General features: G+C 34.0%; 3 protein-coding genes across 5 annotated transcripts; 1 reads left to right on the top strand and 2 right to left on the bottom strand.

The window, feature by feature from the left end:
• Positions 1–4,852: 4,852 nt before the first annotated feature.
• Positions 4,853–7,391, bottom strand: LOC18030022 (indole-3-acetic acid-amido synthetase GH3.5). Its single transcript, XM_006413034.2, has 3 exons — positions 6,978–7,391; positions 5,739–6,667; positions 4,853–5,637 (listed from the first exon to the last, which is right to left on the bottom strand). Exons 1-3 carry the CDS (start codon positions 7,301–7,303, stop codon positions 5,054–5,056), a joined length of 1,839 nt encoding a protein of 612 aa, XP_006413097.1. The 5' UTR covers positions 7,304–7,391; the 3' UTR covers positions 4,853–5,053.
• An 11,148-nt stretch (positions 7,392–18,539) lies between these two features.
• Positions 18,540–20,606, top strand: LOC18030023 (putative anthocyanidin reductase). 2 transcript variants are annotated; one of them, XM_024149753.1, is made up of 6 exons: positions 18,540–18,732; positions 19,028–19,198; positions 19,527–19,747; positions 19,850–20,009; positions 20,114–20,321; positions 20,390–20,606. In XM_024149753.1, exons 1-6 carry the CDS (start codon positions 18,600–18,602, stop codon positions 20,562–20,564), a joined length of 1,068 nt encoding a protein of 355 aa, XP_024005521.1. In that variant the 5' UTR covers positions 18,540–18,599; the 3' UTR covers positions 20,565–20,606. The 2 variants fall into 2 exon arrangements, with proteins under 2 accessions (XP_024005521.1, XP_006413098.1); XM_006413035.2 differs by having other exon boundaries at positions 19,530–19,747.
• A 668-nt stretch (positions 20,607–21,274) lies between these two features.
• LOC18030024 lies at positions 21,275–23,144 on the bottom strand. 2 transcript variants are annotated; one of them, XM_024148557.1, is made up of 2 exons: positions 23,030–23,144; positions 21,275–22,922 (listed from the first exon to the last, which is right to left on the bottom strand). In XM_024148557.1, the coding sequence occupies exon 2, from the start codon at positions 22,890–22,892 to the stop codon at positions 21,441–21,443; it is 1,452 nt and encodes a 483-aa protein (XP_024004325.1). In that variant the 5' UTR covers positions 22,893–22,922; positions 23,030–23,144; the 3' UTR covers positions 21,275–21,440. The 2 variants fall into 2 exon arrangements, with proteins under 2 accessions (XP_024004325.1, XP_006413099.1); XM_006413036.2 differs by lacking the exon at positions 23,030–23,144 and having other exon boundaries at positions 21,275–22,075; positions 22,232–22,993.
• Between the last annotated feature and the right edge of the window lie 1,460 nt (positions 23,145–24,604).

Genomic DNA, 24,604 nt, shown 5'->3' on the forward strand with positions numbered 1-24,604 from the left:
CGTAACTTCTTTTTTTATCATCATAGTTCATGTAAGTTGGCATATTAAAAATATGTAAACAAATCTCATGTGGTTGGTCGTGGACTAACAGATTGGTTCGGAAAGATTAGGACAAAAAATAAGATATTTATGATGGTTTTTAGAAAACAATGGGCCTGAGACATAAAAATATTTCATAGTGCATTATGCGTGTCTGCGTGTATATTCGAATGTCCCAATATTCAAACAACCCATGATGAGCATTGTTTAGGTGTTGTTTTCTTATCCTAATTAAAATGATATTATAATGTTTATGTCATCGTCTCAATATAGCAACAAAAAAACATTAACACTGTTCCATTATCAATCTTAAACTTAAATACGGTTTTTGTTGTCTCAAAGAGGCGCAAAAACGCCATATTATAGTCAAATTTTTATTTTTTGGAGGTCCATAAATGATACACTACGCTACGACTGAACTTATCTAAAGACTACAAAACATTATATATATATTGTATTTAATGTTAGAGATTGTACCAAAGAAATTTCTTGACTCGGTTGATTGATAAATCCAAAGAATAATAATTTAGGGGGGTGGAGACGTGGAGTCAAAACGTCATTTTTTTCTTCTACAAATGATTCAAAGTTGAAGATACAATGGAATTGAAGAACTAGTCAGACACTGTCGTTTTACTACAACAGTAAAAATGGACCAAGATCTCTGGTCTCTACGGCCCACTGTGTAAGCCCGAAAGAAGACCAAAGCTGTGTCAACCACACGTGCGGTGTATTTTAAGGGACCCGGTCAAAAGTCAACGTACTCTTTGTCGCACGTGGCCGTGTCTCTGAGTGTGCAATAAGTCCAATTTTGAACTCCAATTCAAATGGGGTGACCTCCCAAATCCTACACCGACTTCTTGTCTGCGCCATCTCAAAATTTATATTATCTCAATCATAAAACATATTATTATCTGATGTAAATAAAAAAACGTATTATTATCTTTTCCGACCAACAAACAAGTATAATATTTTTAAAAGGAGTCAATTAGCTTAGCAACTATGTCGAATATATCAAAGCGTTTAAATTATCATTTTCTCATATTATAACAAGTGTATATATATATATATTCCAATATGCTCTCTCAAGTCAAACTATCTTTGGTCGTCATTGCTAATTAAATTTGTTTTTTTGTGTTTCTCATAAGTTATAAATAAAAGCATTCGATTATTATAATTACGGAAATGTGTTTATATGGTGGGTTCATTGCCTCCGATCCACCTCATAGGTATGGGGCATTTTGCATACAAATAGTACATCATGCATATGCACAACTACAGGATAAGCTTTGCTTGATAAGTGTAAAATGTAAATGTGTATATTTTATAATATGTGTTGCACAAAAAAAAAAATATTAGACGATGTATATCCGCCAAGTAACTAACTAATCTTCGTCGTTTACATCCAACTATCTATTTATATATACATAATTGATTAATATTGAAACATCACGTATAGCTGAAATTTAAATTTGATTAATATACTTAAACCTTAATTTCATTTGTAAAAAAACGATCTTTACCTGAAAAGAAACAATTGGAGGACTATACAGGATAAGCAATGTTAAAAAGACATTATCACGTTGGGAACAGGCTCCATTACCAACTCCATCAGGTGATTCTCTTCTTAATAACTCCTTCGTTCAAAATCTAGAATCAATGCAGAGTCTAAATGATAACTATAGAAAGGACGTTAGTTTATTCTAAATGATAACTATAGAGAGGACGTTAGTTTATTCCCTTTCCGTTGAAGAATCTGGAAAGCGAGAAATGATCTTATTTTCAATAATAAGACATGATCAATTCCAGATATTATCAATAAGACTCTACTTGATTATCAAGTTTGGAATGAGGCTGTCCAACTTAATCAGTCTCAATCTCAGTTGATTCATGTTAATTCTAACGCTTCGGAACGGACTGTGAACCAAGTGAAAACATTTCAAGACGTGCTTATTAAGACCACTGACTACTGTTGTCTAACGGATGGTTCATGGATCTCTCCAAATCAGTGTGCAAGCGTAGGTTGGGTTTTATATAAGAAGAATGGCCAAATAGTTATTAGAGGACAAACAGCAATTATACCTACCCCTACACCATTGAAAACAGAAGCTGAAGCTTTGAAGATGGAATGATTCATACTTTGAGGCTAGGATACAAGAACATCATATTTTGTGGAAATGTCTCGAATCTGTTCCAATCAATTGCAACATTTTCAATGGCTAATGGTCAACAAAGAAGGAGTCATTCCATATTATTTACTTATTTGCAAAATTTTAATAAACTTGTTCACGGAAAAAGTGTAATAAATTTCCTTCTGATTCCATGCACTGTAAACTCTGTTGCTGATATGTTTGATAAGGATGTTAGGACTAAAGTTTTAAATCTTGTAATATTTTTGAACTGTGTACGTTAACTTTTCTATTAATAATAAGGACGACAAAAAAAAATAGACATTATCACGTGAACAGCCGTGTGTTCCTCCACTATTCATCGGTCCCAGTTGACGGAAGCTTGTGGACACTTGTTGCGATCTTAGAGGGTTGAACTTGTTACTGAATTAACGGTACACCTGACTCTGTATTTGAGTCCCCACAGACAGTAGCAGTGAACCGGTCGGTTCTGTGAGGGTTTGTTGGTTTTGTCTGTTTCTGTTTTAGGTCCCGCGCCTGAACTTCTCTACAGTTTTATTATCCTCGAATCAGTTCTTGGCTTTTCCATGTCCCAAGTAAATACTATACATTTTTACTGTGTCCCAATAATAAATTATACATTTTGATTAACAAGTCAATCAGTATTTCACAAGTTCGGTATATTTATTTTAATAATATCTATACACTTTTGTTTGTTATTTGTTGTTCAATATACGTGTCTCATATAGTCATATATAATATATAAAGATTATGTTAGATAAAGCAACTTTACAATTTTTAGCTCTCATCTTCATACTTCGTAATATAAAAGAACAAAAATTTAAAAGAAAAAAGAAAAGAACAAAAATTTAAAAGTTAAAATCTTCTCGGATTAGTGAAAGTGGAATGAAAAACCCTCGGATTAGTGAAAGTGGAAGGAAAAGATCAACAAAGTACAGTTAAATCTGCAAACCATCTTTGTTTCAAATTATTTATCACACTAAAAGAATGGGTTGTGACATGAGACAAGACAACCTTATCTTTAAAGTCAGTGGCTCAGTAGTACTCAAGTACAGTTTATCATTATTGCGAACATTAACGGTATATATTGACTACATAGGTAAATATATTGGATATGTTGACAATACATTGCACTTGTTGTGTAGTTCAATATTACTGGGTTTTGGGTCGCTATATGTACAACGTAGTCAGACACATTTCCTTTTTTCTTGTAAATGTCGCTATATGATAAAAGAGACACTATCTCAGAACATTATTTTAGCTTCTTCTTCTTCTTTCTCCCTCTTTTTTTTTTTTTGTTAAAAATATCTTATTCTTAGGTTCTTTATTAGTATAATATGCTTTCTTGATAATATGTGCGTACTAGTGCTCTCCTTTATTTATGATAAAAAAAATTTCCCCATACAGGAGCATTGGTGTCTATCTAAACTAGATGAGTTTGATTTTTTTTTTTTTTTTAAGATTCAGACTAAATGAGTTCCTTCAGCCAATATTTTTATTTTATAAAGTTAATTAATAAAATTAATATTGGGTGCATTGTAAATTTGATAATATCTTATATCTGCTAGAATAATGGTTTGTTAATTACAAATAATAGTATGATTTGATCTAAACAAACTAAAAGGTAAGCTTTTTGATCAAAATATAAGCTAATAGTTATAGCTTGTTTTTGAATTACGCCAAATTTCTAAAACTAAAACATCTACGACAAGGAGAAAAAACAAATACTTCCTACGTAGTTTGATTAAAGAATGTTTCTCTCGACAAGGGAAGTCAGATCCCACAGGCCACAGGATGTTTATAGAGAACTATTGTTTTGGTCTTTGGATACCACTAACTCCGAATATTAAAATATTGTTTTGGATAGTCATTTACCCTTTTTCGGAGAAAGTGAGATCAATTCCAAATAAATTTTTGAGAGTGGTTTATAGAGAAAGTAGTATGGGATATGTTTCTCGACAAAAAAAGTAGTATGGGATATGCAGCTTAGAGAAGAAGATTATATAAAAATAACATGTCAACTAATGGGTTGTTTATATGTCATTAAAAAGGAATCTGCCAACGTAACAATAATTCCAGGCCAGTGTTGTCATCTTTGATGCTCACACAGGGAACAATTGTATCTAGACTTGAATTTTTTTTTTTTAATTTCATATTTTTTGCTACTTTCAAGATGATAATATTAATATATGAAAATCACGGGAAATTATTTTATTTGTGGATGAGTCATTCTGTCACGTACATTACTTCTGATCTTCCTCAAAGAACTAAAAAAAACAGTCGAATTTTTAATTTATTTTCTAATATACAATATCACTTATGACGTATTTTAAGATTTTAAGTAGTCTTAATTGGTGAGTGACAAACAAAATGTAAATTATATTTAACGGACAATAATCAGTTATTTTCCGGTAAAACTATGAAGATGTTAATCTCTTGTCCGCTCTCTTTATATTATTTCAACTCATGCATGATTTTGCTTTTGCTTTGTTAAGCAAACACAATGCAAGTAGTGGTCACGTTATAAGAGACTGGTTTTTTTCTTTTAACAAAATCATCTTAGCAAATTGCAATTTCATCACGTTGCTTATAAAGGATAAAGGTCCAAACAATTATTAGGCATTAAAAAATAGCAAAGTTTAGAGGCTCGAGAAAGTGATGGAGAGAAACAGAGACTTGCTTGGAGAAACATGATGTGCCTTTGTACAACTGGTTTCTAATGCAGAGGCGCTATGCATATTAAAAAAATACAAAAACAAACAAGCAAAAATTAAACTAAAATTAAAGATTAGAGAGACAGAAGATATCATTTGCAAGTCCCGAAACTTCTATGTCAAAGAGAGCCTCTTCGCGTTCCTGTTTCCATCCTAATTACTTCCCCACTGTCTGTGACCCGGAACCCATTTAGGACACTTGGGGCTGAAGTAACTATCAACAACTCTTGAGTTCAATAACTCGATAATCGGAGCAAATTTAACGCATCTCGGCGTCTTATACTGATTAATGGATGCTCCCAAGCTGATCGCGTAATCCATGAGCTTATCGAATGTATTTGGCTCAACAATCTTGATCTCGAGCGGGCCTATGGACTTGTCACTAACCCTTCCTTGTCTATAAACAGTGTTGAGTGACTCTTCTACGGCTAAGCAGCAATCCTCAAAGACTGAAGGAGGGATCGGTGTGTTTCCGTCCAAACATAGCTCCCAGAACAGGACATAATGGCCCGGGATAGAACTTGTATCCGCATAGCTCGTGTACTCAGAGAGCGAGGCGTCGAAAGGGACAAGGTGTGTCACTGCGTTCTTCACCGCGTTCTGTAGCTCAACCTCGTCGGTCTTGTCGGAATCTATGCTTAAGACCACATTCTTGCGACATATGAAACTGAATTGAGGCGCCTTGTTCTTGAATCCAGTCACTCTCAACAAATCACCAACTCTGTATCTACAAAGCCCTGCAATAAAATCACAAAGCGTCAAGATAAGAACTGGAACCTTAAAAGTTTTAATTTTTTACTATAAGTTAATCAAAGATTGTCGTTTTAGTTTTTCTTACCGGCATAAGTGGTGACAACGAGCTCGTACTCCTGACCAAGCTTAACATCAACTAGATCAACAAGCTCTTGTTGTTCTTTCTCAGTGAGTGCTTTAGGTAGATTGATTGAGTTAGTAACACCTGTGTTTCTATGAACAGGCAAGAACTCGAAATAAGCCATGGTTGGTATGAGCGTGTAAGAGACCTCGCTAGGTTTGCAGAGTGGCTTTAAATTCACACCAAAGTAACACTCTGAAGAAGCATACATTGTGCAAACAAGAGGCAAGCCATTGCTATAGTAATCCAAAGTTGGAATGTATTGAGACATTGTTCCGGTCACAATCACATCCACATACTTTGTATTAGGCCACAGCCTAGTGATAATCCCTTGCCAAGACTTCTTTTTGCACTCGGATTCCACGAAATCTGCGAGCTTTGGGTTCGGTTTAAGGATCTTGGCGACCGCCTCTCGCACTGAAGGATCGGTTATCAAGGAACTTAGAACACCGGTTCTGATGTCACAGACCAGCTCGGTCCAGTGTTTCTCAAGAAACTTGATGGCTCTGATGAATCCAGAGGCGAAGACAGCGCCGACTCGAAGAACCTCCTGGTGTTGGCATAAGCCACAGAGCATCTGAGAGTACATGCTTTGGTAAGAGTCAGGGCAAAGTATGGTCTCGTTGGGGCTTGTGTAATTGGTGTAAGGGTCAAAGGGTCTCTCTTTGAAATGGGAAGATTTGTAGTAGCTGGTTAAGACAGGACGAGCAGGGAGGCCTCCTGGTGTCTTGGATTCGGACTTGATGAACAAGAAATACATTCCTTTGCCTTTGTCGAGGCCAGGAACAAACTGGCTCATCACCGGCATCAAGAGACTGTAGAGAAGCGATCTTCTGTCCAGTTCCTCTTCGATTGTAGGCATTAGCTTCCTCTCCCCACCAGATGTTCCAGAGCTGTCAAAAGAACACATTAAAACCTTGTTAGGCTCTAACTTTTGAGAAATTTTATGAAAAAGTTTTGATCTTTTTGATTTTGTAAGCAACGATTTTGAAAGAAGAAGAAAACACTCAAGTCCCCGAAGGAAAAAAAAACTTTTTTTAGAGTACACATCGCCAAAAAAACGACTTATATATCTTCCAACGTTAATCTAAAACTGAGTCTAACTTGAAAAGAATCAGGTGAGAGGAAAACAGAGCATCCAGCAAAAAACCAAGAACAAAAACAGAGCATCAAGACGAAGAAGAGAGAAGGTTAATGACGAACCTTGTGAGGAACTCTGAGATGGGCTTTATAGAGAGGATATGGGATTTATCACCATTAGCGATCCTGTTGATCTCAGGCTGAATATCCTCGTATGTGATAACCGGCATCACGTTTTTGAAGGTCTCTCGGTCTGTGCGACCGTCGAGGTCATGTCGTCTGAGATACTCCACGTCAGCATTGCGGGTTAAGATCTCCTCCAAAACACGTCTCTGGACTTGGTCGGCGTTCGAGGTTAGTTCCTCGATTAACTGAAGCTTCCTCTTGTTCTTCTCGTCGAGCGTCAGATCGAAAATTTCTAAAGATTCATTCTTTGGTGCCTCAGGCATGGTTTGGTTTCAGGTAAAAGAAGGTGAAAAAGGTTTGAAATAGATAAGAAGTAGATAAGCTTAATGGTTTTGGTAGCTTAAAGTGTGTGAGGAAGAAGGATAGAGAAGGGTTGATATATATAGAGGAGAAAGAACGGGAAGGTGAAAGTAGGCATGGGACATTGAGGAAGATGAAGGGTGTGATCGTCATTTCCTATCCAGTTCATACAGGGAATTAAGAGGAAAACTTACTATTCGTGCTTTTAATTGCACTAATTGTTGACAACAACAAACATTGCACTAATTATTTAATTTTGTATCATAACAAAAAGAGGAATGTGACTCTCTTACTTTTTTTCCGTAATAGTCAAAGCCCGTAGTACTGCACTACTACTCTACTGGATTTGACTAAAGACATCTCTCTCTCTATAATTAGTCGTTTAGTACTCTCCAATTCATAAACTTTGTTGCAGTCTGAATTTCTTTTTCCTTTTTTTTTGGTAGAAGAATAATAATATTTTCTACACTTTATTAGAAAATTCCATATGACTATAACTGTTATGAAGATTTATAATTGTAAAGGTAAATGAACCACCACCGCACCAGTACGTTTGTATTGTTGTTCAAAAAATCACTTTATAAGTGATTAGATTATAATACTATAATGCGAATGAAGATTAGTTAAATTAAAAGTGGTTTGATGCTTGATTAAAATTTTCAAAATGTTGCTTGTCTGTAAGTCATGGTTTGAAATAGCCAACATATATAACCATAAATTTTAAGTATTTTTGTTCTAAATAGTGGTTGATGTCTTGATGCAATAACCAGTGTAAAGAAAAATCACATACGGAGTATAAAATACTCAAATCACTCATATAATTCATGCACAATACATTAGCCGAAAATAATAATAATGCACAAGACAAATATGAGATATACAAAATTACAAGTAATTAAATCCTAACTATCTCAATCAGACTAGACAGACTCTAATATATAAAAATGAGATAAAATAAAATAAAACAAGACACTTATATTAAATAATGGCTTTGATTGGTAACTTTGTGGAATTGCGAAACTGCGGAAAAAATATTGCAAAATAGATTAAGTGACTTATAAGTCGCTTTTCTGCGGAATGACTTTTCTTTTGTATTTTTGTTAAGTAAAAATGCAGTCTGCATTTTTGTGTGTATTTTTTCATTACGCGAATTTTTGTTGATTGACAAAAAAATCTGCAAAATTGTGTTTAAAAACACAATTCCACCATTCCACAAGTTACCAATCAGAGCCAATAAATATAAGTCTCCATCCATAACAACAGAGCATGAGATGAGGGGCACGGATTTTATAACGGGGTTTACCGGTTGACCAGCTCTACTAAACCGGCAATATCCTGTTAATCCGCAGTAATCTCGTACGAGCTGTCCCACAAATCACCGGCAACCAACTTTAGCCTTTTTAATACCATAAGCTAAACAAGAACGATACCATCTCTCAAAAACGGCGTTCATTGGAAATATCTCGCGGTATTTTGAGATGCTCGGCGATATGACGTCGAGAGGTGTGTGTGTATAATAAGGGGACCAGACAGCTGGACTCCACGCTTTATATGTTGACACGTGTACGGGACTGTTGCTGTTGAACTAGTTTGGTGCCTTCACGGTGTTTATTTTGAAGCGATATATCTTTTTCTTTATTTTGCGGGATTAATTTGGTTTGTTCATTATCCATGTAAATCAAATGAGTTAATTTCAACATTTTGTTGGGTGTGAACGCATTTGTTAGGATACTTCAGTTTCTTTCTTATTAATTTTAAACACAATCAACGTGAAACTTTATGTAAGCCTTTTCTTTTTTTTTTTAATTTTTTTAAATATAAGCCTCACCATGATCTGTAAAATAGATGATTATTAATTAGAATGTAAGTCATATATGCTTTCATATTGTTAATGTCTAGATGAAGTGAAGAAAAGCGAATTGTGAAGATGGATATCATTTGGATATCATAACAGTATATTTGTTGAAATTCGATTTTATATAAAGTTTTCTAGATAATAATTTTTTTTTTCTTTTGTTAAAGGGTCAGATAAGAATATTAAATGTTTCAAATAATTCAATATTTAACGTTAGAATTAGATGGAAGGCGTATCTAATCAATAGCGAACATATATATATTTTAAACATGTTTCTTTTGTTTTTCTACTAGATTGCCTTTTCGTTAAATTTTCATTTTTGTTTGTTAACAAGTGTTTTGTTGTGAAATGTTCTGATATGTTGTTAATGAATATTTTAGAGAAAAATCACAGAGGAAATAATTGAGTGAGTGTAAATAGAGATAACGTCTACGTAAGATTGGTTTCTCAGTACATTTCAAAAGGAGATTTCTCAAATGACATATAAAAAACCTGTGTAGCATATAATTGATTCGTGATAACATAAACTATCGTTTATTAATAAGTTGCAAGATAATTTTTTAAGTAAAATTAAATCACACAAGTACTATGTAGATGTTTTAGTAAAAATTTAATATCCAACAAACAATTATATGTATGAGATACTTTAACGGTCGGTATTATATGACTAAAACATACTTGTCAAATTCGTTACACACGTAAACGAATAAAGAAATACTGTAACAAGAAATTTAAAAGCCAATCGTCAAATTAGTATTTTAGTAGAGCATGGAATGAAAGGAAAAGCCAAAAATTCTAATGGATATACAAGTTTAAAATTGGATATAGTTTAAAACCGATGCCTAACACATTAACATGTACGTAGACGTTATATAATAATATAGCGTAACAATCTTAAATTCTTCTTTGTATCCAGGAGTCAAATACTTTGGTAAGTTGCTTGACTATAGGCTACGTATATGTATATCCGTTTCGAAGAATCAAAACTTCTTACTTTAGTCCTTTTAAATAAATTAAAAACTCCTTACTTTCTCTCATTTTTAACTTCGAATATCAGTATTATTCAACGAGAAAATAGATTTTCGATCTTTAACAGGAAAAAAACTAAATTTTCGACTATCAAATATCCTTTTTTTAAAAAAAAAAACTATCAAGTATTTTTTAGCTTTACGACAATTGGAAAACGCTAAAAATATGGCTTACCTAATACATTCCACACAAAGTCATTGATTGGACAATTCGGGAGACCCAAGAATCGTTTCGATGACTCACTATTTCCAAATATGAAAGATTGGTCAAAAGTATCCTAACATTGATCAGTTCTAGACAAATGCAGGCATCTGCAAGAAATGGCACTTTGGCCTGTTTCAAAACGAAATTCCCAACTGTTACGTCAAATTAAACTCAAGAGCAGCTTTATTTAGATTAAATATTGGATATATAGGTTTTAACGAACAAGTGAACTTCCACCAAGGATAAAGAACCAAACCAAAGTTCAATGTCCAAGAGATTCGAACCCTTGAACTTAAATAGTCTCCTCTTGAAATGGCAAACTATGGATAATATTGACACTTTCGTGATCATCTATTACAAATTCTCTTATTTGATAATGTTAAGAAATAAGAATTTTGGTTTTCTCACGGAATATCCCAACATGCCAACGCGGAAGTTTCCCCACCGAAAATCAGGTGCGAGCAGGTGCACTCGGGTCTAGGGATCGCTGATAGGTAATATTCAAAGTTAAGAAAGGGTGTTTTGGGAATTTGGGGATTCTAAATTCTAAAAGAAGTCCGTACTCTCACACAATGTCACTCTTTCGCAGTTTTTGTTGTGCTGATAAGGAGAGTATTAATATACGGAAGGTTGTGGCGTCGGCGGGAGACACCGACAGTCAATAATACCTTTGAGTCTTTGACCGTTGACTTTCTCTTAATTATCTCGGAGGCTTTTGTAAATTGTTTTTCTTTCTTTTTTTTGGGGTTTCAAAATGAGAGATTTCTTCCTCAAATCCTATCATCGGAGTCACCCTACTTCATAACTAAAAATCCTTCCTCGACATCATTCTATTTTCTTACATCCACAGGAAAATGAAAGCATATTTTGTTATTAATAACTCAACTACCATCGATAATTGGTTTATATAGCCTCTCTTTTTCTTTTTATAAGCAGGGATAAGTTTTTTTTTTTACTTCCTAACAAAATGAGCTATTTATTGGACTAGCTAAGGACCTAAGGTCGTGTTAAACAATAAAAATCCAAATTATCTTCAACTAATAGAGAAAATTTGCTTCAATTATGCTTTACAAAACTATATGTAATTTTAAAACATAATTAATATTTCACAAAAAATGAAAGAAATAATTTTGGTGATGCGAATTTTACGTATGAGCTAGGTTTAGATATGGCGCGACCCATTATTTAATGACTTTAGAACCCTTTAGTTTGTTCCACATTCACCTTATTATATATGTGTTTACGTAACGTGAAGGGAGGATCGTGTCTGACGAAGATGATAAAATAATGGAGCTTAATGATAAACTGAACAAATTATAGCCAAAGTAAGATCAAGTGATGGAATGAATAAAGGACATTAATGAAACTTGATTGGTTAGGGAATGTTTAAGAAACCACATGAAAAAGGGGCTACGCTTTGACAGTCCGAAAGAGCTTCGGAGTTTGTGTTTTTTTAATTATTTTTCCATATTTTCTCATCTTTTGATGCAAAGCGAATCTATATGTAGTTAGCCAGTGACATAAATCATGGTTTCCAAGATGTAGAAATGTGTGCATGTGTGTATAATATAATCCTCAAACTTTCTTTAGCTTAGCATTGTGCTCATAAATAAGGAGACAGATCATTAACTAATGAAGGAGCCATTTTTTATTGCAATTTGCAAATCGCATTTTTTTGTAATTTTGATCGATTCAACTTTTTGATTTGATACCAAGTACGTTTTGCTGAAAAAAGAAATTGCAGACTTATCTAGTCCATGTCTCCAAAAAGTCGATGTCTTGACCAGTTGCGTTACTAGCAAGCGGGTAACACCAAACAGAATATCTGCTTCTAATCGTTTGTCTACGGAACTGTTGAGAAAACACACATACTCCATAACTAAGATGTCGTTCATGAGAATTGTTCTCAAGTCGAGAAAATCTCATGAGATTTGAGATACTATTTTTTGTGAGAACTGAGAGAATTTCACATCGATATCAAAATATATTTGAAACCTGTAGAAAAACCAATCTACTGCACGTTACAACGTCTAAAATGACTAACGGAAAATTAATCGTAGAGATCTCTCTCTATATATATATATATATATATGTATATATATGATGATGATGATGATGATGATGATGATTTTGATATTTGATTTAAATCCACAAGTAAAATCTTCATCATTCATGATCCGCCTTTGAACAATCACATTCTTTGGTTTAACATAAACGAAATTTATCATCTATCAGATTGTAGATTGATAAAATTAGAAAAATTGCGCTGAATGATAAAAAGAGAAGTTTTTATATTAGTATCTTGATTATTAGAGGCGCGTAAATTTTGCATACAACATGTTTTAAATGCTTTAGACATCCAATTAATTATTTTAGTTCTATTTATGTCATATAACAGTACAATTTTATAGTTTGAGACTATATTATCATCTAACATGCTAATTATTAGTATTATACATATTTTGTATTATCCAATCTCTTTCGATACTTCGTTTGTAATTTGCTAAGAATAATTTAATAAATTTTCGTTTACCTAAGCAACTTGTTTGTGATTTCACAAATTCAGTCTTAAAAGATTCGGAAAATGTAACTTTCTTTAACATTGTTATTTGATGTGGAGTGATGTCATGATATATATCGTTTGTGGGAGAAGAATGTAAAATGTTTATAGGAATCCCATATACTATAATATATATGATCAAATAAGTAATTTGAGACGTGTAGTTTTATCCTTATCTTTGACTTTTTGAGAGGTAACTATTAAAGTAACCCACTAAAATAGGGCAAAAGCTCTTGAGATTGAAAGAAGCATTGACAATTTGAGTTTCATGTCTTCTCTCGTTTGTCTTCATCACCCCATTATTTATTTCGTTCTACTTTCGCCGTCCAAAAGTCTCCTTTAAATTTCTCAAGAGGTATAATAATGAATGAATTCTCACACAGTATAATTGGGAGGGTAAAATTTCTCGCATGAGAGAGCGGTCGAGTCAATCAAATAGTACTGAATTGTTTAGAGCCTAATCGACTGCTCGTGTCTTCACCGTTGTATATCACTTTACAGTTTTCTCAAACCTTCCTATACTTAAGACCTAAACAAGTATTTTATTAAGATTCTTACGAAGTCGATATTATAAGATAGACATAATTCAGATTGACTATTGAAAACCAAAATGATGTTGCTTGGTTTTGACTAACTAAATATATTGGAACGTGTTTGGTTTCTTACTTTCTAGTGATCTGAAATTATCATCTATAAATGATATATTTAGTTTAATTTTTTCGGTAATTAAGTATAATCTGGAGTTTTCTCATTTGACTAACTTTTTTGGATGAGTGATATGGTCGCGTAGTCCTTTCATCAGGTTTTTTAATGAGGCTAAATGTGATACAATTCTGACTGGCTAAATAAAAGTGGTTAGAAAATTTAGTTTAAGTAACACGATAATGTTATAATAATCGATTAGCAGTATCTCCTCAACTTTGACATGTTATTTTTTGTTCATAGCTTCATTTGGTAAGAGAAGAGACACAAGAACTTGCGACTTTTTCCTATAAAGTAAAAAGAGTATAAAAATAATCAAAATAAGACCATATGATTTGAGTAAGAACACTTTAAGACAACAAAGTTTACAAACACAACCAACAGAATTGATGGGCATAGACATAGACCACATGCTACTAACCAATAAAATGAGTGTGTCGGTTTTCATTTTTTGCATATTTCATTACAGTCAAAATATTTGATATTTCTGTCAGCCATGATTAGTTAACTTTACCTCCGATTAAGTAATTATAAACTTGGGAAAAGTATAGTAATAAAAACTCCATTGCTCTAGGTTAGGATAAACATTCATGTGTCTAAAACAAAGTTGACAAGATGGGTCATAAAGAGAGTAAATAGAGTTGAACCCTTCACGCGAATACGATTATATGAATATAACATCTAAAGCTTGATTAGCTCATTTCCACTTTTTATTTTATCTTACAGCTTATTTCACATCAATGTCGTACTTAAAAATGTTTTGGAAAATCAGTTTGAAGTATGACTAATTATTTTAATTGCCTCTAAATTTCGTCATAAAAATTTTGTGGTCGTTTCACTATACATTTCAAATCATAAAAGGAAGTACCTTTCGTGACCACTATAAACGGTATTGATTAGTAAGAAGAAATAATTAGGAGTACTATAAACTCAAACTTAGTATCGAAATATATAGTTAAAATAAACAAACTCTAATTTTATATTGTTATCAATTTATACTTTAAACAATGAGATAAATGAAATATCTTTACCAAAATTTATACACTCTAAATGGCCTTGTATTAGTGTTGTCGTTGTATGATAATTTGGATTTAAATCTGGTAATTAATGTGCATATGTGATTGTAGAATTTGAAAAAAAAATCACTACGCACTAGTATACTGTTTCCATGTAGTGATGTACAGTAAAAATAAGTTTTACATAAATATAACGCAAATCATCGAACTAGAATCAAGTCAAAGAGTTTCCTTCTGTTTGTGACGATGCTTATGCAAATTTTAATTAAGAGCAGGCTTAAGATTGACTAGAGATTATTATTTACCTAGGTTGAAAAGTTACCTTTACCGGAAACATTAAGGTGCATCAAATTGAAAATGTGTTTAGATACTAGTATCCAACAGGGGTTAAGGTGAAATGGATCTTTGGTTATAAGAACTTTTAAGTCCATTATTGATTCGTGTCTCCAAGGACCCATTAATCATAACCGATGCCCGATGGGTCCATGCACGTAGCCAACGCCGGCTACACCCACAAGGCGATGCCACAACCGGTAAAGTAGAAAGAAAAAAAAAAACAGATAATACGTGTCTTTTTGTTGGTTTCCTACTTTTCTTTCATTCATTTTGTCTACCTTGATAATATAGTTTCATGTTATTTTACGTTTTGCTGGATTCCATTTAAATTATCCACTGAAATTACATATTTTCAAGTTTATAAATGAAACTAACGTTACACATTAAATAAAACATGCCTAATCTATTAATAAAAGAAATACACACGAGATATCTCATTCATTTTGTTACCAACCAATTTTTAAAAATAAATCTCAGAAACTTTGAACTATATAATGTTAAATATGTTAATTAAATAATAAGTTAAATACGAGTTATATTGATTAGGATCTCAGTCCAAACAAAATAAAACATGCGTCTATTTGATGACACCATACATATAAAATTATTTTGATGTAATTAGTGAGATCAAATAAATTTGAGAAGCGTGACGATGATTTATATACCAAAGAATGATATTGCTGGTTTTAGCGTAATGAGAAGCTTCTTAGAAATGTGTAGAAAAATATAGAAGAGGAAATCATTTAAGGATGGATTGCCTTGATGAGTCCATGAGCAAATGCTCCCTATTTTATTGCCAGGGTTAGCGCCCTTTTTTATTTTTCTGGCTATTATAATTTATTGATAGATTATTAATTTGATAATAATACCTCAGTTATCATTCGTAATAAGTTGGGAAAAAAGAACTGGAGTATAATAATGATTCATAAGAAGAAGAAAGGTAGAGGAACTTTTGTTAGAAACCAAAGAAGGTGGGGAACAAAATTAAGACCACAAGTGGAAAGTATAGAGTTGTGTAGATGTACATCGTAATAGCTTTATGCACATAGGGTAAAATACTACGGTCTCCAAAAAATCTAGCTCACTAAATAAAGGAGACGTTAGGAACACTCAGTTGCATCCATTGAATTTGATAAATGAGGGAAAAGATTAACGAACAAAAAAAGTTTTGACTTGATATAGGAAGTCAAAAGGAAAAAAAGGGCAAACAAATCGGTCTCAAAACCCGATACTATTAGAAAAGTTAAAATATTTTATTTTTCTCAGTTGTTCATCTAGTATTGCCCCCGTTAAAACCCATTAAAATTTTGAGTTCTTTTCAACAACATATATCCTTCTTAATTCTTATTATCTCCATATTTTTCGTCTTCTATGATCGCAGTAAGTAGACATACGAAGAGCTCTTCCCAACATTCCAATTGCCCACAACAAACCCTCTAACCCTAAAACTAAAGCTTTTCCCCTTAATTCGTTTGGTATTGAATTTAACAACTGGTATATCAATATTAGTTCTTCTTTTTTTTTTCTTCTTGGTAGAAAAATAATCCTCCTTGAATTTTGCAGCGATCTATATAGTTAAATTTAACCAGACATGGATCTTAGTGATACAATGCAATTCCTGTCTATTAAATATTTAAATATACCATAAAAAACGCTATATCATTTTTTTATTATCATAATTCAAAATTCACCCAAATAACAAATTCTAAAAAACATTTGTTCAAATTTCAGTATAATATTCAATTTTCAGTTTGTTAGTAAACAAAAGCAAAATATGTCAGAATGACAAACAAAATAAAAACAAAAATGAAACTTGACTATTTCGCAATCCGTGCTGTTAAATTTGTTGACCTAAGATACATGTAGATATATATACACTACAAATGTATAACATATTGGCGATTACATATATAATCTACCTCTAATAAAAAAATCGTCGGTAAATTGACAATTATCAATGTAAACGACGGAAATTTTATTCATTAGTTTTAAAAACCATAGACAGACAGTATTTGTCTCTTTTGACTAAATATAAAGGGATTTATTTCAATTCGATTTTCTCCTGTGTTTGCATTCAGTCATTGTGTTGATTCATCCGATTACACAACAAAGGAAGATTTGTTCTTTCTTGCAAATATATTTCTTATCTAAATTAGGGGTTGAAGATAAGATTCCCTTTTATCGTTGAATCGTGGCGTGTGTTGCAGTCATAGATTCTTTAGTAGTAATGAATATACTATAGGTTTGGTGGTTATTGTGGATTTGTGTGTGCGTATGAGTGAGTATGAAAGATAAGGGTCTTTTTTAGGTGTCCCCATGAAGAGGTTTGTGTCTATGTAAGATCCAAATTTTCATCCTTTTTATCCACCAGACACCACCCACCATTTCATCATGATTCATGATATTGTGCACATTAAAAACAATTGTTTGTAAACAATTACATATATCATGGGGGTTTAGCTTCGGATGTTTTTTTGGGTAAAATTTTTAAATTCGGATGTTGATATTGTAATTACTAACATTTGTCGGGAAAAAACATTCGTCGAAACGATGATCCTACATGTCCAAATCAATATACATTGACATTATATATACATTTATGTGTATGCAAATCTACATATGTATAAAGTTATAATTGTGAATCAAAATCCGTCTCACTAGAGCACGCGAATGAAATAAAATATTGACTAGCAGAAAAGCGGGTCTCACACTTTGCATCCACAGATTGCAGGTTTTCGTGGGTTGACGTGTGCTATCCATATAGAAATATTTGCATTTAACTATATTTATACCGTAAATAATTAAGATTTTGTCGAACTTAATTAGAGCTAATTAAATGATGTGGGTCTATAGCCCGGCCCGGTCCGGCCCAGCCCAGCCTTCTTACAATGTCCTTGGAAGCCTTCTCATGTGATGTGCGAAAACTAAACACAAGACTTGAGCCGCTTCGCTGGAAATGGCGCCAATGTCCTCTCCGATAATACCAGAATAAGAATATTATAGATTTTCCATTAAATTCGATCGGTGTTACAAATATTGAGAAAACTGGAAGAAAAATCATGGAGGCTAAAAATTAAAAAACCACACACGTCGCAGTTTTCAACAGCTGTCTCTTAACTGTTCTTGAGATTTCTTTCTTCTTTTGTCTTATAATCTAATGGTGTTGTATCTTTTTAGTTTTTATCTCTTCTTTGTACATTGTCCCAATTTCCACAGAGTATTGTTATTATATGTCAATATGCACCATGATAATAACGTCGATGATGCAATAATCCAATCTTACCAAATATAATAATATTCCCAAAAGAAAGAAAAAAAAATCTGTCTGTCTCGTAGTTTTCCAAATGTCAGGTTTTTGAAAACACAACTTTTGTCAGAAACATAAAAAAAATGGAACACCAGATCAGAAAAAAATAAACAAGTACTATTAAAATAGCACAGACAAAAGGCGGTGGTACTCGTTACAAGCCAAAGTTATTAAAACACTGCAAAACACACTCTGGTATTTGGGGAAGAAAACGAAACTAGAGAGAGAAGAAGAATTAAGAAGAGAGACGATGGAATTGAACGGAGAGGGAATGAAAACGACGACGTATTGCGTGACGGGTGCAAGTGGATACATCGGTTCTTGGTTAGTTAAGTGTCTTCTCGAAAGAGGCTACACTGTTCATGCCACTCTCAGAGATCTCGGTATAACAATACCAATTCTTTTTTTTCTTAACTATTCGGGTAATATATGATACGTTCTTGCATGGGACTGAAATTCTTTGTTAATCTTAGTGCGAATTAAACATAAGTCTTAGTTTGTGAAAAAAAAATCATCGAGTTTTAAGTGTCTGTTTAAATTGAGTCCCAGGTACTTTACAGAGATTATTAAAGTACATATGGAATCATTGGTTATGTTAACTAAAATTTGGACTGTTTTTGTAAATTAGCTTGAAGACTTCATAGCTAAACAAACCTAAAGCCCTTCTTGCTCTAACAGAAAAATCTCAATATTTTCAATCCAAATGGAGAGGAAATGAACGGCTTAGATTATTCCGAGCGGATCTTCAAGATGACAGCAGCTTTGATGACGCCGTTAAGGGATGTGACGGTGTCTTCCATGTCGCTGCTTCCATGGAGTTTGATATCTCACCGAATCACGTCAATCTCGGTACGACCTTTTCGTTGCATTGCACCGTTTTTTTCTTTCAAAATACCCTAACCACTTTCAAGCAACGGGATCAAATTGTTAATATTGCAATATCTATCTTCGGTTTAGTAGTAATCTTAGTATAGTAATATTAGAATGTTATTATAAATCAACTGAAACCATGACCATTATTTGGTGAAACATCAATGTAAAATGCCAATGATGGAGAATGTATTACGTCAAGATCAAAGAAATGAGCTCATCGGTTTGCGTCAAGATCAAAGAAATGAGCCCATCGGTTTGGTCTTGAATTTAACTTAAACAAACCGGATTTTATTGGAGTGAATAGCAGAGAGTTATGTCCAGAGCCAAGTCATAGATCCGGCGATAAAAGGCGTACGGAATGTACTTGCTTCTTGTCTAAAGTCAAAATCAGTCAAAAGAGTTGTCTTCACATCATCCATCAGTACTCTCACAGCCAAAGATGAGAATGAACGATGGAGATCTGTCGTGGATGAGACTTGCAAGACTCCCATTGATCATGTCCTTCAAACAAAAGCAAGTGGATGGGTAAAGTACTATATAGTATTACAATGGTCTATGATTCTTTGAATTATGCTTCACAACTTAGATATTCTCGGCGTCATTAACAGATTCGTTTGTGGGCTACAGATCTATGTATTATCGAAGCTCGTATCAGAGGAAGAAGCATTTAGATATGCAAGAGAGAGAGGAATGGATCTTGTTTCAGTCATTACAACTACTGTCTCGGGTCCATTCCTTACTCCTTCTCTACCATCAAGCCTTCAAGTTCTCTTGTCACCTATCACAGGTGTGCTATGTATATATATAATCTTTTACATTATCACGTACATTTAGGTTACGAAAAAAGTGGGCATACTTAACCATTTAGGTTTATAAATGATAATAAAACAGGTGACTCAAAGTTGTTTGCGATACTATCAGCAGTGAACAAAAGAATGGGTTCGATTGGTTTGGTACACATTGATGATATTTGCAGCGCTCATCTGTTTCTGATGGAACAACCAAAAGCTGAAGGTCAATTTATATGTTGTGTTGACAACATTAATACGCATGAGTTGATGGCTCATTTCTTTAAGGAGTATCTGTGTAAAGTTCAAAAGTAAGTTCCTGAAACTTTGCAATCTGATTTTTAATTTTCTAAGAAAATTATTATCCTTGATTTTATAGGGTGAATGATGATGAGGAAGGGAGACAATGTTTGATGAAGCCTATGATTTCTTCAAATAAGTTAAGAGAATTGGGGTTTCAATACAAATATGGTATTGATGAAATTATTCATCAAACGATTGATGCTTCCATCAATTTTAGGTTTCCTACCTTGAATCACAAACTCAAGCAGTGAGATCAACAACAATTTGTCCATTTTTTTTTTTTTTTGCTTGTTCTCTTGATCAGACCATTGTGAATTTATTCTAAACATCTGGCAATATTTAAGCTGAAAGCTAAAGAAAATTGATTATTTTGCTTATACCCCGTTTATTCCGATGATGCCTAACATCCACAACTTTTTTTTTATTATTATTATGCCCATTTTGCTATGTTCATTATTTTTCTCCGCACATAGTTTCTTACATGATGTAGGCAAAAATAACATAATAGGCATAATTTATCAATTTGTAGCTCTTTCCCCAATAATTTTTAATTTTGTTTGCCAGTTATCCTCCACCCGTGAAAAAGGCTTCTTTCTGACACTCTTCAACCTCCATTCTTTTCATTTTGTTCATTGATCCCATTCTCTAGTTCACAATTCACATGCGTATAATAGCCAATGATATTTAATCAAACACTACGAAGAAAAACATTCTGTGTGTTTTCCACTTAGAGAAACAAGCTTATAAAAAGGTTTACATTTTGAATTTGACCTTTATATACGTCATTAAAAACCTAAAGACTTTCCTACCATGTGGTTTGAAGTGAAAATGCCCAATTTTGCTCGGTTTACCAAACCAGCCTAAAAGTCATTCATTTCTATTTTATATATCCAAAAGCAATATCAAACCCAAGCAACAAAAAAAACCTGAAAATATGCATGTCAAAGATACATTACCCTCTTTGAGTAAATCTTACTCGAAAATTTACAGTTTTGCTTGAACACAATTACAGTTCTGCAAGCTAAACACTTTGATAGTGAGATCAATATCCCAAATTTGTAATTTCGATTGGTACCACTAATCAGCACACAATCTACCAAAATTTCCCAACTTTTTAATTTTTAGTTTCAGGGTTTGCAAATTACCACAAAACAAGGAAGCAAAGCTCGAGAATTGAGCAAATAAAGCTCTTCAACATTTGTGTACAACCCAACTTTACCGGCCAAAGAATCAAACCCATTTAACCAACCCGTCTCCTCTACATTCTCCACCGGCCGATGAACCCTCCCGGCGATAACCCGACACACGATCAACGCCTTCCTTTCCGTCTTCCCTTCATCACCGGCGATCGCGATTGACTCGAACGCCCTCCCGCTCGTCGACGCCGTGAAAACCCCGATTCCGTTGTTCATCTCCCGTTTCGCCGAGAACCCGTTTCGTATTATCCGGCAAACGCAGCACTTTTCCGACGAGCATAGGCTCGTTGACCCGTTTACTCCGAGAACGCACGCGACGGTGGTGCCGTGGAACCTGAGCAGCTCGTTTCCGTCGGCGATACATCTCGGGTGTTTCTTCTGTAGCTTGCTCGCTCTGCTCTTCACCGTGTCTCTGTATTCCTCGAATCTGGCTAGTGTTTTATGCATGTTGTGCACTTTCAGTATCCGATCGATTCTCTCGCCTTGATTCTCTGACTTTGACCAGCTTGTTCTGCAGATTATCTCCACGATTTTCCGGGACGAATCGCCATCCACGAGCTCAGTCACTGAAAATTCGGGTAAATTCAAATACTTTGATAAAGACACCACTCTGTAGCCTAAAGTAGGAAACTTTGGGGAAATTTTGACGGAAAGTAGGAAACTTTGTAACGTAATTGTGAAATCCGAGGAAGAGATTGATATGTTGTTAATGTGATAATTACCGGCGTGTTTGGTGAGATGATGAGCTTCTGCAGCTTCGAGTTTGCTAAACTTCTCGCCGCATTTATGGCAAGAAACAGAGGAACTGCCTCCATTGATGGCGGAATCTCTCTCCAGAGAAGCTCTCCTGCTCGGGTGAATCACTAATCCTTCCCTGTCTCTCTCCAACACAGCTAACGAAGCCTTTCTCGACGTATGGCTCCTGTACGAGCATGAGTAATTCAGCGGCGTCCCTGGCCTAAGAGTCCCCAAGAATTCCCTTGCTCCGGTGGGGGAGGATATGTCTCCGGCGCCGGTGATCTTGAGCTCGGACGTGGAGTTGCTAAGGATGACCTCGTGAGTTATGGGATTGAGAAACTCGCTGCTTCCGATGGAACGAGGACTAGAGCAAGGCGGCTTCTCCAAGTGCCGGTTGCTTCCATGGATTACGTCTTTGAGATTGGCTATGGATCTTGAACAACCGGACCGGTAAGTTGTACTTTTGGTGGATATGGTAGCAAGCTCTTTTCTGGATCTCGGGTCGTGGACATCGGAGGGATCAGATTTGCAGTAGAGAGATTTCTTCAGTGAAAACCAAACACTAGGCAGCTTCTTGTTCTTTTGACTATTGCTGTTTTCTCTCTCAAGCTTCTTCTTTTCGCTTCTTGTGCGTGAAGCTTCCATTTTGTTATCCTCTCTCAAGTGTTTTGTCTCCTAAAGCAAAGTATATACATATGATGAGAACGAAAGAAGCAAAAGGAAAAATAATAATCTGAAATGAATGTTCGAGAGTTTCTGCTTTCAGGATTGGTGAACCTTACTTTCTTGAATTTCAGTTTTCCAATAGATAGTAAAGGTAGTGTGACAATAAGATACACCAAAATATAACAGGAAATTACTCCCAAAGATCTATTATGGCTCCAAATGAAGACAAGTGCAGTGCGTGGAGCAGAACGGGATGGATGTATTAGACATGAGAAGACTTCACCAACTTCCCATGTCTAATAGGATGATGGACGCATAAATATTATCAAAATTCAAATTATAATGCGCTATGAATACAAATACATACAATATTCTTTATTAGTATCTTCCTGGTATTTTGAATAACCATAAAGAAAAATTGAAATCAAACTGTAGTACTCCATGAAGTGAATATGTATGATTTTCTTTAAAAGAAGTTTAACATTTTTAAAGGGAGCATTTGAAAGACTTCATATTAGGTAATGTTACTCATAATTATTTACCGCATGCAGTACATATTTAAAATTTTGTTTTTTTTCATAATTTAAAAGTAGTGAGAACCATCCCGCTCTGGATGCACCACTCAATACTATTACTTTCCTAAAATTTCGTATGATGTGCTTCTAAGAATCTCCTTGTGTTGTTTGATACCTAAATCACCGCTGAGTTGTCAGGACAACAATGATCGTACTTCGGTAACCATTACTATCTATGGACCATAGACTATGGTACTATTTGACTCACGAGGCCACAGTGTACATGATTTGGTTGTCTCCTGACTAAAAATACGCTTATGGACAAGTACGACCTCGCATTACCCCAAATCTAATGCTTCCAATATTTTTGGATAGTTTTGCGTTTTGAATTGTACATAAAATAACTGTCGGACCAAAAGGACACTTCCACACTATGTGTTGTCCAACCATTTGAGTGAACAAACAAAAACCGGAAGACTTGATTTGTCAATAGTCAATACTGGTTTAAAGATGAAGTACTTTTGCATTATTTTCCAATCCGGACAGAAGATTCTGTATACAATTAAAATAACGCTAACCAAATTTTTTATACGAATGTTTTTTTTTCTATTTCTTTTTGATACAGTTATTTTCCGTGTATGATTTTCTTTTTGGTGATTATTAGGTCGATAACCTTTTTTTTTAATCTATTATGGTTAACTACACATACATAACATTAGTCACTAAGCAACATATACTTTAGCGCAAAATCGTATACTTTCTTTCTTATGTGATGTAAAATAAACTAAAACAAAACAAAGGACTAGTAAAAATCATGGACCTAGGCTTTATGCTTAGCCTGTACGCCAGTTGCCGAATACGAACCAATTTATATTTCAGAGACTAGGCAATGTGGCATCAGGCGTGGCATCAGTTGTAGAAAAAAAGGAGTTATAGAGGATTTCTCACTTTTAAGTTTCAACACATCAATATTTTTAAGTTATATATGAAAAGTAACTTTAGAGATTATTGAGCAAACAAAAACATTTTCCAAAGCGTTTATACGTTAGGGTTATGCTTAATTCTCATTACTATAGTAACCTTAGAAAATCGTCTGTTTTCATAAATTTCCAATTTATTATTATTTCTGAAGATAATGGCTGTGTCGTTATTTTCATGCATTATTGACACTTCTAC

The sequence above is a fragment of the Eutrema salsugineum genome, unplaced genomic scaffold (genome assembly GCF_000478725.1).
Source record: "Eutrema salsugineum unplaced genomic scaffold, Eutsalg1_0 scaffold_1, whole genome shotgun sequence".
Classification (NCBI taxonomy): Eukaryota; Viridiplantae; Streptophyta; class Magnoliopsida; order Brassicales; family Brassicaceae; genus Eutrema; species Eutrema salsugineum.

Bases quoted from the DNA above. Each gene is read 5' to 3' on its own strand.
- LOC18030024 (XM_024148557.1), bottom strand. From the start codon at position 22,892: ATGGAAGCTTCACGCACAAGAAGCGAAAAGAAGAAGCTTGAGAGAGAA.
- LOC18030023 (XM_024149753.1), top strand. From the start codon at position 18,600: ATGGAATTGAACGGAGAGGGAATGAAAACGACGACGTATTGCGTGACG. The intron at 19,748-19,849 runs GTAAAGTACTAT...TGTGGGCTACAG, and splicing joins AAACAAAAGCAAGTGGATGG to ATCTATGTATTATCGAAGCT. The intron at 20,010-20,113 runs GTGTGCTATGTA...ATAATAAAACAG, and splicing joins TCTCTTGTCACCTATCACAG to GTGACTCAAAGTTGTTTGCG.
- LOC18030022 (XM_006413034.2), bottom strand. From the start codon at position 7,303: ATGCCTGAGGCACCAAAGAATGAATCTTTAGAAATTTTCGATCTGACG. The intron at 6,668-6,977 runs GTTCGTCATTAA...TTCTTTTGACAG, and splicing joins ATCTCAGAGTTCCTCACAAG to CTCTGGAACATCTGGTGGGG. The intron at 5,638-5,738 runs GTAAGAAAAACT...ATTTTATTGCAG, and splicing joins CGTTGTCACCACTTATGCCG to GGCTTTGTAGATACAGAGTT.